This window comes from Anoplophora glabripennis, unplaced genomic scaffold (genome assembly GCF_000390285.2).
Source record: "Anoplophora glabripennis isolate ALB-LARVAE unplaced genomic scaffold, Agla_2.0 scaffold11, whole genome shotgun sequence".
Classification (NCBI taxonomy): Eukaryota; Metazoa; Arthropoda; class Insecta; order Coleoptera; family Cerambycidae; genus Anoplophora; species Anoplophora glabripennis.
Window position 1 is genome coordinate 1710285 of NW_019416496.1, and position 17002 is coordinate 1727286.

Genomic DNA, 17002 nt, shown 5'->3' on the forward strand with positions numbered 1-17002 from the left:
CTGTTAGGTTAGAAATGCGCAAACGCGCCGTGTTGCCATATCAATTATTTTTCATAGTTTCTAATTAAAAGCGGATATATTAAAAAAATGTATTAATGTATCAAAACTTGTTTTATTGTGCATTGCAGTCAACGATTATATAAAAGTATTTTTAAACACTTACGATAGTGAACATTAAAATTTATAAGCGAATAAAATTGAAAAATAATTTCTGACAATGATCCAACGTTGCCTTGTTTCCCACTCGTTCGACAATTCAATGTTTTTCATTCCACGGGTTTGTTTTCTCTTTGCGCACTTTGCTAAAATCTGTCACAGTGGTGAAACATATGTAAAAATTCTCCTCTGCAACTTAATAATTTTATTTTAAATCAACGACTAATGCAGATGTAATTTAGGTGAGTCGTTTTATATCTTATCCAGACTTGCATTTGATTAATTTAGTAGGCATCACAGTAAAATTTGTCTTGTAGTGTGTGTCCTTCAGCAAAAACTTTCATTTGTCATTCGCTAAAAAATGCAATATTTTTTGGCAATTTCACTATACATTTTTCATATTCATTCGAAAAATCCCTTTCGTTTTTTGTAAGTAACTTGTAACAGCGCTGATTGCACCTCTTTTACGTCCATACAACTGTTGTACTAAAATGAAACGCAAAAACATTGGTAAAATTCCGTGTCTTATTTTTAAACGTTTTTTTGTCATTTTATTTATTTTTTACCAGATATGGGTTCCGACAGTTCCTCGTCTTTCGGAGATTGCCCAAAAGCAAAGAAATCAAAAACCTCAGAAGAAGCAATTTCCACATCATATTGGGCCCATTTACCCTCAGTATTGTTACATGATATTTTTGACTTGTTAAATAAGGAAGACAGAAAAAATGCGTCTGCCGTTTGCAAGCACTGGAGGCAGAATTTGTTTCACCCAAAGTGAGTACCTGGATTCTAATTTTTTATCGTGGGCCTTTTCGAATCACCGTGTTTTCATTTAGGTACTGTTTCTTTTTTGACAAGGATGTAGTCATATTTATTTAACATTTAATAAATAAATAATTTAAGTGATTTAACATTTATTAGCACACATATTTAATAATGTAGATACATAAGAGCTAGCATACTGGAAAATTTTATTTGTTAAACGTTTATCTTACGAAATATTTTGAAATCAATAGTATTTACTGCAATGCAATTTTTTGACCTTATTTTTTGTACGTTTGAACTTTTGTGACTGTGCCAAAATAATATTACCTTTGATTTATATATTTTTTTGGAAAAGTAAACACACTTCGCAACAAAAATAACATTTTATTTATGATAAAGTTGCTTATTGACAATATAAATAAATATAAAACTATTGAAATACAAGGTGTCTTAAAAAAAAGGTTTGAACGAGTTCAGATAGTTGAGGACAGTTAAAACTATTTCCGTTGCTGCTAATTACTCACTACTTTCAACAACAATACTGATAATATCTGTATTGAATAATAAAATCTTATATAACTCTTATGTAAGAACGATGTAGTGGCAAAAATGTAATAAGTTGGATCAAACTTAATTATTTATTTATTCTGTACGTATTTGTTACTTGTTACTTTTGAATGTAAAGACATTTTTGGTATATAAGTGTTGTGTTTTTGTAGATTTCTACGTGTCATTCTTTCTGTAAAACAATGTTCAGTTATATTCAATTATATAAACTGCAGATATTATAAATGTGTAAAGAGGTAAATTTCCTTTTGTAAAATTGAAATAAAATGTAACTGGTTAAAGGAATTTCAAAAAGCATCTGATAAGAATGAAACTGTTGCAAGATCTCGTGACATTTTGCTTGGAATAGTTTTGCATATTAATGTTATAAATAATTCTACTGCTTGTCAGGTTCTATATACACAATTAGATAAATTCATACCATAGTTTGATGTAATAAAATTTTAAGTACCTATATGTTTGTTTGTTTATAGATAAATCACCTTCAGTATAATCAGAAAAAAAATTTCCTACGTGTTGCATATTATTGTTGATTACAGTAAAATTAAATTAAATAAAGTATAAGCGATTAAAGTTGTTGACTGATATATATGATATTAAAACTTTCACATACTTTTAATACAAATTCCTTTATGTATGATATGTGTTTACTTTTCCTCTGCTAAAACAAGTTTGTGAAATATACCGTGACTTGCGTTCTCAAGGTCCCATTATTACTTTGAGATACCATTCAGTGTTTTAGTGAATGTAAGCATCTTTTTTTTCTAAATGAAATACAGGGTGTTTATTAAGTACTTGTACAAACTTTAAAGGGTGAATCTTTGACTAATTTTAAAATAAAAAATTCACTGAACATGCGTCCGCAACGGCTTGGTCCTTGAGATACGGAGCGTTTAAAAAAAATTTTGGTTTGGTGTTTTGAGTATATTTTTGTTCAATAACATGGCAATATGACAAACTCGGGAAACTGGGCATATTGATGATGAGAGACTCAAATATTTACTTAGTTTTTTGTTTAATGTATGTCATTTTTGACTGAACATACCTATTTTCCATTAAATTTTACGTACAACAGCCCTTTTGGTAAAAAAACGGGTTTAAAGTTAAACTTGCCTTGGAATTTTGAAAGTTGAATCGTTAAGAGTTTTTGAAAAACAAGTCAAAAAATATGTCTTTTGTTGATTGTATTGCGATGTGACAAACTTAGATCATTTAAAAGTCTAAGACTAAACTACTTTTACAAATAAGTTAATACCATTTACAATAATTGCTGAAACAAAAATTTTTTTTTGAACGCTCTATATCAAGAACCAAGCCGTTGCGGTTCTATGTTCATATGAACTTTTTATCTTAAAATTAGTCAAAGATCAATCCTTTAAAGTTTGTACAAGTACATAATAAACGCCCTGTATAAGTCCTTACCTTATTAAATAAAATGTTAAGTTATTTTTTGATAACTTGTTGCTAATTTCTTTTTAATAATATATTCAATCAAATTCAAACATTTTTCTAAAAAATCTTACCAAATGAACTCAAACAATATTCTTCGATACCAGAGATCTGAGTATGCAAAATAAAGGCTGCTACAAATTTACTTATCACTACAGGGATCTCGAAAACGGTAAGAGGTACGAAGTAGCTTAAATGGGGGCAAAGTTGCGTAATCAGGGGACTAACATTATGCCTCTAAAGAATTCAGGTTTAGTTTTGGAAATATTTGAAAAAAATCGAAATTTTGGAAATTCGTTTTTGTTTCATTTCAGCCTTGTTTGATGTGATATTGAAACAAGAAGAACACTTTCTCATGTCAACTATTTGCCCTCTATCGAATGGCATAATCAATTTTTATATGTAACGTTTCGTCTTTCCAGGACCATCATCAACTTCATTTTTTTAAATACACCCTTGAACATTTTATTACATTTTTTGCAAGCCCTCATGAGCCCTAATACTGTACTGCCTCAGCCCGAACTAGATTCAGACGTTTTGTCTTGAAAAATTCATCTTCAATGTATTCGTTCCAAATTTATCTAAATTTGGTGTAAGTCGGTGCTAGTCGGAACATGTAGTCGATAGAATAGTATAGTTTCCTGCAATATCAACAGTTGAGAATCTTGTCTGTGGGGATTAGATAGATTTTATAGAAAAATTATTGAACTGGTTTGAATGAGAAAAGTAAAAAAAATATTGCTGGTTTCTAGCTTGAAAATAACTTGATAATATCCAATTTAATATCATCAGTGTAAACTTTTTAGATGGTGGCCCACAATGACATTCAAAATAGAACAAAATAATATACAAAAAGCTAGGTTTTACATATACACGTTCGGCAAACTCGTAACAGAAGCAAGAATCGTATTAAACTCATTGTCGATTGAATGTATGGAGGAATTTATTAATTTATTGCAGTTATTAAGTGAAAATAATAATTTGAAGAGTTTGATCGTCGAACCCACCCATTGCCGTTTTGAGGTACCCTCCAAGATTATAGGAAGCTGGTAAGCATTTTCAAATATGTTTGGGTTGTATGTTTAAAACTGTTAACAGTATAAAGCCTTACATCTGTGACGTCACTACAAGGTGTAACTTTGATCGGGGGCCATATTTATACACATGCTACCTTTGACCATCAGAAACACATATTATAAGTTGTTTTCCTCAAATTCCTTCATGAAAACTGAATTTTTTTCAATCATGTTTCCTAATTTACATATGACATAGAAATTTAACGACGAAGACACACAAACACACCATAACATTGCTAAACACTGAAATAAGTAACTTTATAAGGTTTATTAATTTTGCTTTCAATTTTACTATAAAATTAAACTTTATGAAAGAAAATGCTGTACTATACAAATATTGTAAAACTAAAATGTTGACATTTCACATCAGGCATATTGATAAGTAGTACACAAAATGTGTAATAATAACGAGCGTTCAAATAAAAACATGGTCAAGTTGGTTTTGAAAATTTTGACGTAGGGCGTAGCGTATAGGAAATGAACTTAAACGTCATCTGTCAAAGCGCTATATCGCCGCTATCAATTTGAATATTTTCGTTTTAAAAAGCGTTTAAAATGGTGTTTTCTCAAGAACAAAAAGTGTTTATCATAGAGTCCTACTTTAGAAATGGACGCAAGATTGATGGAATATGGAAGTATTCTATTGAGGAATGTTTCATAGAATTTCAAAATCAATTTCCCGGCGTTGTTGAGTACAAAATTTTTCAAAGTGCAGTTCAGCGTTGTGTTAATGTTTTTCGTGAAACGGGCAGTGTAACAAGAAAAGAAGGAAGCGGCCGACCTAAAAAGCGGACTGAAGAATTAAAAGAAAATGTCCAACAAATAATGGAAAATGCGCCAAGAACTTCTGTACGTGTTTTATCACAAATGGTGGGAGTATCAGTCGGTACCTGCCACACAGTGTTAAAAAAAGATTTGCGTTTGTTCTCCTATCGTTTAACTTGTCAGCAAGAACTTCATGAAGTTGATTTTCCGCGACGGGCTGTATTTTGTGAATGGTTTTTAAACAACTACGGTGAACTTCATAATATCACCTTTTTTTCTGATGAAGCCTGGTTTCATTTAAGTGGTTACGTAAACTCACAGAATATGAGAATGTGGTCTTCTGAAAAACCAGATAACTTTTTTGTCGAGGGCCCTCTACACGCTCAAAAAATTGGAGTTTGGTGTGCTCTCAATCGAAGGAGGATTTATGGACCTATTTTTTTTAATGGTACTCTTACTGCGCAAAGGTATAGAGAAGAAATTATCGCTCCTTTTGTTAACCAGCTGGAAGAAAACGAAATTACAAACTTTTACTTTCAACAAGATGGCGCAAGGGCACATACGGCAGGCGAGACGATGAATATGTTGAGGGAAGTTTTCCAAAATCGACTAATAAGTCTCAATGCTGAACATGAATTTCCACCGAGGTCATGTGATATTACGCCGTGTGATTTCTTTTTGTGGCCTTACCTTAAAAACACTATTTTTGAACTGCCTATTCCTGATTTAAACCATCTGCAGGCTCGACTTATAGACAAGATTCGTGAAATTAACAATACCCCGAGCATCTTAGAAAATGTCTTTAATTCTTTGAGGAACAGGTGTGAAAAGTGCTTGGAACAAGGAGGGGGACACTTTCAGCAGCTGCTTTAATTTATTGTTATAACAAGGAGGGGGACACTTTCCGCAGCTCCTTTAATTGTTTGTTATTGTTATCACGATTATTCTTTAAAATAAAGTTATATAGTCATTAACGTTATTGAAACTGACAGCTGCTATACAGCTCGTTGAGAAATGAGGCTAAGTTGGTCGCTATAAGCTACTCCCTACGTCCAATGTGTCAGAGCCAACTTCGACCACGTAACGCTCGTTACTAAAAACTGTTTATTCAAATGTAATTTGGTAAGTGCATGTAGATTTTTGTTATCAGACCCATTAAAAATCATGCAAAATATATAAATCTTTTGCACATGACTTAAAAAAAACTGATTATAACTCAACTATTTATTTATTACAAAAAAACTAACACGTAGAGCAACAATAGAACTAATTAGTGATTTGATGACAAAAATATTAGTAGCAAACAGACTGTGCCGTCATATAAAAGACAGTCCGTAGATATATGCTTATATGTTTTCTGCTCCAATTTACCATTAATTAATTTTTTATGCAAAAAAATGCATTGTTTTTTTAGTTTTTTGCTGATAAAACCTAAACTAACGAAACAATCTAAATGCTATACAGAGACAATTTGTAGAGAATCGAAATACGGATAAAACGAGAGATCAATGAATCCGATTGGATAATTAGAAACGAAGAAAACCCGAAAAAATGGGAAAATTTAGCGTTTTTTTTTTAATTCATTACTCTGCCATTTTTTAAGTTGTAGAGGGGACACTTAAAGTTACACCTTATATATCATTTCATTTTTATTGCTTTATCTATTAACATATCTGTCACCGCTAAAGTGACGTGGAACGCGAAGCGTTGAGTCTTTACGACGTAATGTCCTAATACTTTTTTCTTGTTATGCCCAGTGATGACCCGTGGAATATAATGAAGTTGTTGAGGCCCTGCTTACCGAAACTAAGCACGTTTAGTATAGGTTGTATAGAAGATTTAACTTATTTTCTGGATGATATTTTAAAGAATCTTTCGCCATCGAAGGTGACTCATCTTGGACTAGCATCCGTGAAGGATGACCCCGTTAAATACGAGGTGGCATATTTCGATCCCGAAATGATCGCTCCTTTTACCAAATTAAAGGTGAGAGACGTAATTTGTTCCGTTTTGGGTGTCGTGTACGTTCGTATTTTTTTTTTTTTTTCAGGTATTAAGCATAGATTATGACCAGTTGTCCGATGAATTTTTATATAAGTTAGAGACAGCTAAACAGTTAGAGAGATTAGTAGTACACCTGCATGGCGTCCGGAAGAATCACCCCGGCACCACGAACAAGGCGTGGGACGATTTCCGACGGGGCCATCCGACTTGCGAATTCCGACTGACCGTCATACACGCCTTCAAGGACATCAAGAGCATCCACGAGACCGTCATGCGCCGCTTCATGCCCCTGTCGCACCTCAAGGTGTTCTTCTGCGAGAGTGTAAGTGACGTTTTTCTTTGCGACTGCGTTCTTTGACTTCTCGACGATGAATTTTTGACTTAGCTCGTAAAAATGAAAATGTGTTTGTTAGCGTAACTTTTATTCTTGTATCGTGTCCTGTTTTTCCTCTTTGCGGATAATTTGTTGTTTGTTTTTTGGTCTCGTACAAGATTTCTTCCATATGCCACCATACATAAAAATCAAGAGGTGTTAAATCTGGAATTGCTGGAGGGAGATCGATGCCATGGCGTGCACGGAGCCCTGATCTAATGCCTCTTGATTTTTATGTACAAGGGCATATGAAAGAAATCATGTATGTGACAGAAATACTCACACGGCGATAACGTAGTAATGGAGTTCAAGACTCAGCAGTAGGTATCCAGAACAATGTTTTATCAAATTTAACTTTTTTACGGCCAAAGTTGGATTTAGCCCGTTTAATTTTATTATTTACTTGTGTTATTACATATACCGACACAAAACACAAAGATATTGACAAAAAAGTGTCATTTTCTTAAAATTGAACGTATTACCTCAAAGTAAAAAATTTAAAACTTGCACAAGGAAACCTAATTTGCTCCTCTAATTTGCGTTTTTGTAAGATTCTCTTCTCTCTCTTAGGTGAACCTGGAACTCGTTCAGAACCTTTCCTCCCACTACGGGGAGACCCTGCGCAGCATCATGTGGGTGGACTCCATCAGCCACAACGACAACAGTTGGATCTTCGTCAAGCCCTTGTTCGACGAGAGCCCCGACCCTTTCGTCCTGGCGGCGTGGCTGTGCAAGAATCTGGAGGAGTTCGTCTTGTACGGTTACAAGTACTGGGAAGAGAACCTGGTGGCTATCGGGCGGCTCCGCGGCGAACACTTGAAGAATCTCGAGATAGCCGAGCACGATATTATCTTTTACCCGGGGCCCAATCTGGAGGACGCTTTGTTGGTGAGTTTTTTTTAGCCGCTTGTTCGGATCGAGGTAGAAAGTTGCGACATTTGTTGTTTTTTATCCAAGTTATTGTGACTCGAAAAAGGATGTCAGAAATGTATTGAACTGACATTTACTTGGACGGTATGTACGTAAAAAAATTGGTTAAAATAACAGGTTTCAAAGAAATTTGCGACATTTATTGCGGAGAAATTGATGTTTCAAGCTAAAATTCATTAAAATTTTTAAATATTTCGTCTTTGCATTTGCTATTTTTGATTGATCAGAAAATTGGCCAAATTATATTGGTTTATACATAAATTGTGGTAAATATTCTATCTTCAATAAGTTGGTCAAAAAATTTAAAATGATCAAGTTAATTCTAATTTATTGCCCAGTTTTGGTGAATTTTAGTGACTTCTAATATTTATATAAGTGTAGGCGAAGTAGGTAAGAAACTTGCGACATTTATTGCAACAAATTTTATGTCGCAAGTTTTGAATTTGCGTCATTTATTGGGAAGAAATTGAAGTTTTAAAATTTTAAAATGTTTCGTCTTAATGTATTTTGCATTTGCTATTTTTGATTGATCAAAAAATTGGCCAAATTATATTGGTTTATACATAAATTGTGATAAATGTTCCTAGCCTCAATAAATTGGTCAAGAAATTTAAAATGATTGAGTTAATTCTAATTTATTGCTCAATTTTGGTGAATTTTAGTGACTTCTAATATTTATATAAGTGCAGGTGAAGTAGGTAAGAAACTTGCGACATTTATTGTAACAAATTTTATGTCGCAAGTTTTGAACAACAAAGGAATCAAAGAAGTTTGTGAGAAATTTGCGACATTTATTGGGGAGAAATAGATGTTTTAAAATTTTAAAATGTTTCCTCTTAATGTATTTTGCATTTGCTATTTTTGATTGATCAAAAAATTGGCCAAATTATATTCGTTTATACATAAATTATTGTAGTAAATGTTCCAGATTCAATAAATTGGTCAAGAAATTGAAAATGATTGAGTTAATTCTAATTTATTGCCCAATTTTGGTGAATTTTAGTGACTTCTAATATTGATAGAAGTGTAGGCGAAGTAGGTAAGAAACTTGGGACATTTATTGCAACAAGTTTTATGTCGCAAGTTTTGAAAAACACGAATCAAAGAAGTTTGTGAGAAATTTGCGACATTTATTGGGAAGAAATTAACGTTTTAAAATTTTAAATTGTTTCGTCTTAATTGCTATTTTTGATTGATTAGAAAATTGGCCAAATTATATTGATTTATACATAAATTGTGGTAAATTTTCCAGCTTCAATAAATCGGTCAAAAAATTGAAAATGATCGAATTAATTCTAATTTATTGCTCAAGAGAAATTTGCGAAATTTATTGGGAAGAAATTGAAGTTTTAAAATTTTAAAATGTTTCATCTTAACGTATTTTGCATTTGCTAATTCTGATTGATCAAAAAATAGTCAAATTATATTGATTTATACATAAATTGTGGTAAATGTTCCAGCTTCAATAAATTGGACAAGAAATTGAAAATAATTTATTGCCCAATTTTGGTGATTTTTAATGACTTAATATTTGCTCAGTGATACCAACTGTAGTTACATTTTATCATTTTGACACATAAATACACACAGTAAATTGACTAATTATTGGTTACAAAATTGGTAAAATTAGTAGAACAAGTTTAGGTGAAACAGGTAAGAAACTTGCGACATTTATTGCGACACATTTTATGTCACAAGTTGTGACAGAAATTTAGTGGCACACACTTTTTTCCAGCATTACACGTTCAGTGTCTAGCAAACATTAATATCGCTGATCTGCAGAAAAAAATTACGTTGTTAGCCTTAAATTTGACCAATAAATTGGCCAATTTCTTGAGCATTTTGTTGCCTGAAAAATTGCTAAATATAGAGTAGATGCAGATTTTTTGGATTTAAAGACTGTATCGCTATTGAACATTGCAGGACATTCCAAAGAGCTTGCAGAAGCCTTGGAAGCCGACACAGCAGGACGAGCTTCATCCCGTGATTTGTAACCCGACAGATGGTGATTCGGATGAATACCTGTTGCCAATAGTCCTAGCAGACTTGCACTAGTTAAGTACTACATCTGTAAAATAAAACCTAAACATCGTTTTTTTAAACTTTTTAAAATTTCAATACGTTTGTTCTGTTTATTGTTGTTTTGCGGAACATCAAGTACCAGGCTATGCAGGGCGTCACTTTTCCGTTCGTTTACAGCATCGTTTTGTTTTGTTCGCCCTACGGCTGCTTTTCGCCAGCCGAGGAAAAACGGATATTATTTAAACGGATGTCAGTGGGGTTACTTTTACGTTTATTCTTTGTTAATTATTATTTCCGAGAAATAATATCGAGAGAGCTTTGCATTTTCCAGCGGATTTTTTTTTTAAAGATACTTGACGTGCAAAGATTGACGTGTTTTTTTTTAAATAAAAAAAAGTAGAGATAAGAAGTAAAACATCTGTGATATAGTAAAACTCTTATTGAAAAAAAAAAGCAAGCGGAACGTAACAACGATTGTTAACACAAATAAGCGAATAATATTTTGCCACTTGTAACAAACTACTACGTACCTGCGAGATCACGGACTTTTCGCTCGGAGAAAAGGAGCAGCGACGAGTCTTGCCGATCAGAGAATGTGGTTTAAGCATTTAAATTCACCGGAACTTGGGTGTTGTTGAGTTTTATTTAATCTATCTTTATTTCAGTTTTCGGGGCGATTGCCTCTGAATTTTGTAGTGTTTGCACAAACTTGGTACGAGAAAACTGTTGTTATAATTATCTTCAACGAGGTTATACATCTAATCTCATTGTATTTCAGTTTTCGAGGCGATTGGCTTTGAAATTTGTAGCGTTTACGCAAACTTGAAACCACAAAACCATTATAATTATTTTCAACGAAGTTGTACATCTAATCTACCTTTATCTTAGTTTTCGGGGCGATTGGCTTCGAATTGTTGTAGCGTTTGTGCAAACTCGAAACCACAAAACCATTGTTACAATTATTTTCAATGAAGTTGTACATCTAATCTATCTTTATTTCAGTTTTTGGTGCGATTGACTTTGAATATTGTAGCGTTTGCGCAAACTCAAAACCAGAAAACCGTTGTTAAAATTATTTTCAACGAAGTTGTACATCTAATCTACCTTTATTTCAGTTTTCGGGGCGATTGGCTTTGAATATTGTTGCGTTTGCGCAAACTCGGAACGAGAACACCATTGTTATAATTATTTTCAATGAAGTTTTGCTTTTAATCTATCTTTATTTCAGTTTTCGGGGCGATTGGCCTTGAATTTTGTAGCGTTTGTTAAGTTTCAATATGATTATTGAATTTGTTTTATGATTAATTTGTGCGACCTTGAATGTTTATTGTTTTTGCGCAAACTTATAACAAGGAAAACTGTAGTTGTAACTGCGTTAAAGTTAATCTGTTTTCAGTGAAATTACAGACATTTAGTCCATCTTTATTTTAGATTTCGATGCGATAAATGTTAACAATTTGTGTAGCGTTTGTGCAAACTTGGAACAAGAAAACTGTGGTTATATTATCAGGATTTTAATCTGTCGGGATGTTGAATAAGTTCTTGCTGTTTTTTCGTGGAAATTAGTGCTTCATTTGAAAAAATTTGGTAAAAACCATGAAAGTATCGTCGATCACTAGCCAGTACTATTTCCCATCTTTCCAGCAGCATTTTAATTCTACGTCGGAAACACGACATGTCTCTTGAGGCTAGGATGCGAAGGTCGTTCAATAAGTCCTTCGAAAAAAATAGAAAAACATATTACTTCAGGCAGATTTTTTAAATTTTTGACATAATCTCCTTTTAACTCTATACATTTTTCGAAGCGTTTCTCCAACTTTTTTTTTAAACCATCTAAAAAGTAAGATTTCGGAAGGTCCTCAAAATAAGCATCTGTTTGGGCGATCGACGTGAACCGTTGTCTGCCGAGCAATTTTTTTAAGTTTGGAAATAAAAAACAGTCACTGGGGGCCAAATCCGGTGAATACGGTGGATGTTGTAATAATTCGAACTTTAATGCCATGATTTCGGCCATCGAAACTACACGGGTGTGCACCCGAGCATTGTCTTGGTGGAAGATATTTTTCCTTTTCAAACGAGGTTTTTTCTTGATTTCTTCGCTCAACCGGTTCAATAACGACACATTATACTCTCCAGTGATTGTTTTCCTTTTTCACACCCAATTTTTTGTGCAAAATTGAAAATGCCTTGCAATATGTATGTGGCTTTAACTATTTTGTGGACTTGCCAATCATTTCGGGAGTAGTCACTTAGCGTCCTGAACGATGTTCATCTTTTGTGGATGTAGAGCCAGGTTTACACTTGTTTATCCAATTGTGAAGAGGAGCAGATGTGCACTGAACTTTATCCAACTCGGCTTTGATTTCTTTCAGTGTTAAACCTTTTAAATGTAAGTTTGTTTAATCACCGCTCGAACCTCACTTTTCTCCATTTTTCTAAATAAACAAATTTAACTGAGACTGACAGCTGTCAAATTATTTTCTAAGCGACCAGTGCCATCTCTTGGATTTTCTATGGACTTATATAGTACTTGTTTGGTGGGTTATCAATTTAAACTGCACGCTTGCAGTTCTGGTAACGCCATCTGTTGGAAAACAGCGAGAACTTATCCAATGAAGTGAACTTTTATTTTTAGTACAATTAATGTTATATTTTCATGATGTTTGCGCAAACTTTAAACATGAAAACGATATGTAATCTATCTTTATTTTAGTTTTGAGTACGATAACGTTGATTTTTGTAACGTTTGCGCAAACTTAGAAGAAGAAAATCACGGTTATAACCCACATGAACACCTGTCAATCTATTTTTGGTGAAGCTAGGCATTCGGTGTACCTTTATGTTGGTTTTCAGTACGATTAACGCTGGTTTTTGGTAGGGTTTGTGCAAATCTAGGAAGAATTAAAGATAGATTAATCATCTTTAGAAGAAATAAACCACATTCTGTTCGGCGAGGGCCCAAAAATCTTTCAGTATTAGAAATGCGGAATGTAACAGATTTAACTACCGATAGCGTAACGTAATATTTACCAAAGATTATTGCAGCCAAACCACTTGATAAATATTATCGAACTAGTGATGCAAAAGACAGATGTAAATAACAATAACGGAATATTAAAGACTTAAACATCTGTGGCAAAAAAAGTACTGAAAAAAAAAACAAACAATCCGAAAGTTAACAATCTAAGAGAATAAGAGTATGTGTGTGTCCTGCATCGTTTAATTAAAAAAAATAAAGTTATGCATTTTTAACCGTTTTGTTTTTTGTCTGTTGTGATTGTTGAAAGAGTAACGATGATTTAGAGAAAGTATTAATAACACCGTTTTATATATTTTGCGTTTTTTACCCTTATTGTTGTATTTGTCAACTTAAGCTCGTTCTGTATTTATTTATTTTATCGTTAAGTATTCGCGACAAGATCGTTGACAAGCACGAGATATTTTAATTTATCGAACGTGTCGAATATTACCAAAGTGACACGACGAATCAAACAGCGTTCCTAATGTTAAGCCACAAGAGACCAATATAATGTGGATCTAGAACAAAATAGCCATTCCAAATAATTTATTCCTTAGATATTTTATAAAAACCGGGAGCAGGTATTTTCGGATCGGTAAACTCGATCGGTCCAGGTAATGCGCCTTCGCCAACCCAACACGCTGTGATAGAGATGTAACCTCACAAAGAATGCCCCATCCCCCGATCAACGGGTGGATCGCTGAGAAGAATCTGTCTTTCGCCAATTCGCTTTCGAAAATGAATTTTTGAGGTTATGGGCGCAGCAGCGCCACCTACAGATGGCGCTGCGTGTCAACGTTGTAACAATCGAGTGCTCTTCCCGAAGTAACTTCAGTTTCTCATCGATCCACCCGACGGCATTAGCTGGCACCGCAAAGCAAGCACGAATGATCTTAAGAGACGCAAAATATCTGCTCCGTTAAGAACTCTCAAAAAGGGATTAACTGAGATATATGTAAATAAGAATGTTAGAAGATCGCGTACCTGACTACCAAGTGATTATAGCAAATCTTTAGCCTGCTATTGTAACTCGTAAACTAGTCCAAAACGTTAAACGTTGATGAAATAAAATCTTTATATGTATTATAGTGTATGTGTGAATTTGTAGAAACTATCCTTACGAGCGTTTCCTGGTTGATAACGGGACATCGTCCATTTCGACGGGTATAGATGGCGCCAATTCCGTACAGCCCTGTCGGGGGTTTTATGAGAGTGTCGCCATCTAGTGTTCCCATTCCTAAGTTGTCTAACTATAGGTATATGAACGAAAGTTTGGCAAATGGTCTTTGAAAGTTTCTCGTATAAAAACGAATCGTTTACTAATAAGATTTACGAATTTACCACCTATTACGATCTGGTAATATTTGATTGATTTGAGTGGTATAGAAAGTAGTTGGGACGTTTTTACATACATTTTCTTCATTTATCGGAAGAAATACAACCAGATCATGATATGCCATCGATCTAGTACAGGACCAAAGCAACACCAACTAGAGATAGTTTTTCGAAGTTAGCAAAAATTTTTCTTCCATTAAACATTACGGCGGCTTAATTTTAAGCGTCCCTCAAACACCTTGCGTTACACCACTCGCTCTCTCGGAACTCGAACTCCCAGGGCTTCCTCTTCCGTTCTCCCCAAGAAACGCTCGTAAGCCTAGAACGTTTGGATCGTTAAGTTGCCATCTTATCATGTAACTATCTGTGATGAAAAAAATAAAAACGGACACATTGTTAACGGCGTACATATGTTACCAAGCGCTCATAAGTTACAATGTAGGTCTCCCCGAGGCGGGGTGGCGACGTGGAGCCGCCGGCCTCCGTAATATTCCAGTGTTGCCGATCACTTTCTGACATACGACGAGTCCCCCAGGTATGAAAGACCCGAAAAAAAACACTAAGACAATAAAAGAATAAGAGAGGCAACGCTCGATCTTCTTTTGTTTTAGCCCGCAATGAGTTCGTTTCACAGTCAGTCTCGAGCGGCTTCAACAAAAGAAGCTCAAAGGTTAAAACTGTCCTTAAAACGATATCAGTGAGATTTAGGGATACGGGCAGTGTAATTACACAAACGACTGGTATAATTTTATTTCGACACAATACTATCGGTAACTCTTGTTTAAGTTATAATTGTTTATCGTATATATTTTTTATATTCACTTTATTTGATAGCAGCGGGCTGCGGTTATCGGCAGTCTCCAGTGGATTCATTTTTTAAATGTGTCTAGTTTGTCATGGTATTTCTACCGTTTAAAGCATATGCAATTAGTGTATTGGTGTTATTGTTTCCTGTAATGATGTGAAATTAATGTGGATCGCTTCCGGCAAAGAGTTTTTCGCAGCTCGATTGACTTTTTACAAGAGAAATCTAACGTTTTAATACGGAAAGTGACTTTAGGTTTGCAGTTATTTAAATTTCTAATCTAATTTTGTCAGGATCTCTTGCGTTTTCAGAGGAAAAAAAATTAAACGTGATCACGCTCTTTGTCTTAGGAAGCGATTTTGTTTAGAAATTCAATCCATTTATATTATGTGTTAGTTATAGTGTTATAGAATTTGAAGATTGCACTATAAAAAAAACAGTAGCACCAATGTTTTTTATCTCGTAATAATTATAATATAAAAAAAATTGACAGAGAAGAAATTTAAATTTGTTTTTTTCCGTAGTTCTGTAGTCTAGTGAGTAGCGTAGATGTAGTTTCATTTTAGCGTAGTAATAACAAAGTGTAGTTCTTTCTTCGATGTTTAAAAAAAAATGTCAGATTTAATATTTATCCATTTATATTGGGTGTTATAAATTTAGTTTTGTTTTCACTGTAAAAATGTAATCTAATTTTAATAATACATTTTTTGGCACTTCACTACTCGTTTCATCTAATCCTATACCCCACAATTTTATTTCCCAATTAATCCTAGACGAATCCGAGATTGTTACAAGAATTTACTTTCAAAACTTTTTCTTTTCAAACATTTAAAAATTTTATAGATTTTTCTGATTTAAATGAACTGTAATTGCTTTTAAATCTAAGTACTCTTGCAAAAGAATGTTTTCTCCAACTTTTCAACATCGCAGAATGGAAATGGGTTAAAAAACATGAGTCCCATATTCTTTTTTCATTTTGACCTCGTGTAAGTCGTACACGAAATATAAATATGTTTTGTGACGTCATTTAGCGGAAGTTTCAAATTTGGCGCCCAACGTAGTAATTTTTAGTTTACTACAGTGGCAATATGCGCGCGTCAGCAGCAGCCTTCAGTGTTGCCAGACATAAACAAGGCTGAAAGAAATTACTAATGTAATTACTGAAATGATATTTAAAAAAGTTATTTTGGCAAATATCGTCAGACCCAGTTAAGTTTCTAGTTATCAAAAATTCCGAATAATATGGTTCTAACTGGCGTTTTATTAGTTTTACAAGTATATTTTGCAATCCAAAAAACGTCTAATTTGTGGCAAATCGCTCAATCTGGTAATCTCTCCCATTTTGTTCAATGGTGAACTTGCATATATTTTTTAAATGTCTGAAAATTTTGTAATTTGATTCTACTTCTCAATTTTCATATTCATAGAAGAATATTTCTCGGAGGGGAAGAAGATATTAGAACTATTTAAAATGAATTTTGGTGGGGAAAAGTAGTTTCAGATACATACAATGAGCTTTGTTAAGAAAATTACCTCGTAATGCAACATATAACAAAAAACCGTGTTTTTCGTACTTTTAGGTTAGGATATCACTAAAACCCGGAAAGATGGAACAATTCTGAGGTCGAATTTGGATTCAGTGCGTCCAAAATCTTCGGGAAACTGTTGTCTGGTTTCTGGTTTAGGTCAATCACATTTTGTCTTCCTGTTTTATCGCAGTGGACGCAGAATAATTC

The 17002-nt window shown here is 33.7% G+C and overlaps 1 protein-coding gene across 2 annotated transcripts; it reads left to right on the forward strand.

The window, feature by feature from the left end:
* The first annotated feature begins 283 nt into the window (after positions 1-283).
* On the forward strand, positions 284-15984 carry LOC108908001 (F-box only protein 33). Of its 2 annotated transcripts, XM_018711894.1 has the most exons (7): positions 284-398; positions 726-930; positions 3744-3986; positions 6536-6764; positions 6829-7104; positions 7726-8043; positions 10009-15984. In XM_018711894.1, exons 2-7 carry the CDS (start codon positions 728-730, stop codon positions 10138-10140), a joined length of 1401 nt encoding a protein of 466 aa, XP_018567410.1. In that variant the 5' UTR covers positions 284-398; positions 726-727; the 3' UTR covers positions 10141-15984. The 2 variants fall into 2 exon arrangements, with proteins under 2 accessions (XP_018567410.1, XP_018567418.1); XM_018711902.1 differs by lacking the exon at positions 284-398 and having other exon boundaries at positions 881-930; positions 3730-3986.
* Positions 15985-17002: the final 1018 nt, after the last annotated feature.

Bases quoted from the DNA above. Each gene is read 5' to 3' on its own strand.
- LOC108908001 (XM_018711894.1), top strand. From the start codon at position 728: ATGGGTTCCGACAGTTCCTCGTCTTTCGGAGATTGCCCAAAAGCAAAG. The intron at 3,987-6,535 runs GTAAGCATTTTC...TGTTATGCCCAG, and splicing joins TCCAAGATTATAGGAAGCTG to TGATGACCCGTGGAATATAA. The intron at 6,765-6,828 runs GTGAGAGACGTA...TTTTTTTTTCAG, and splicing joins CTCCTTTTACCAAATTAAAG to GTATTAAGCATAGATTATGA.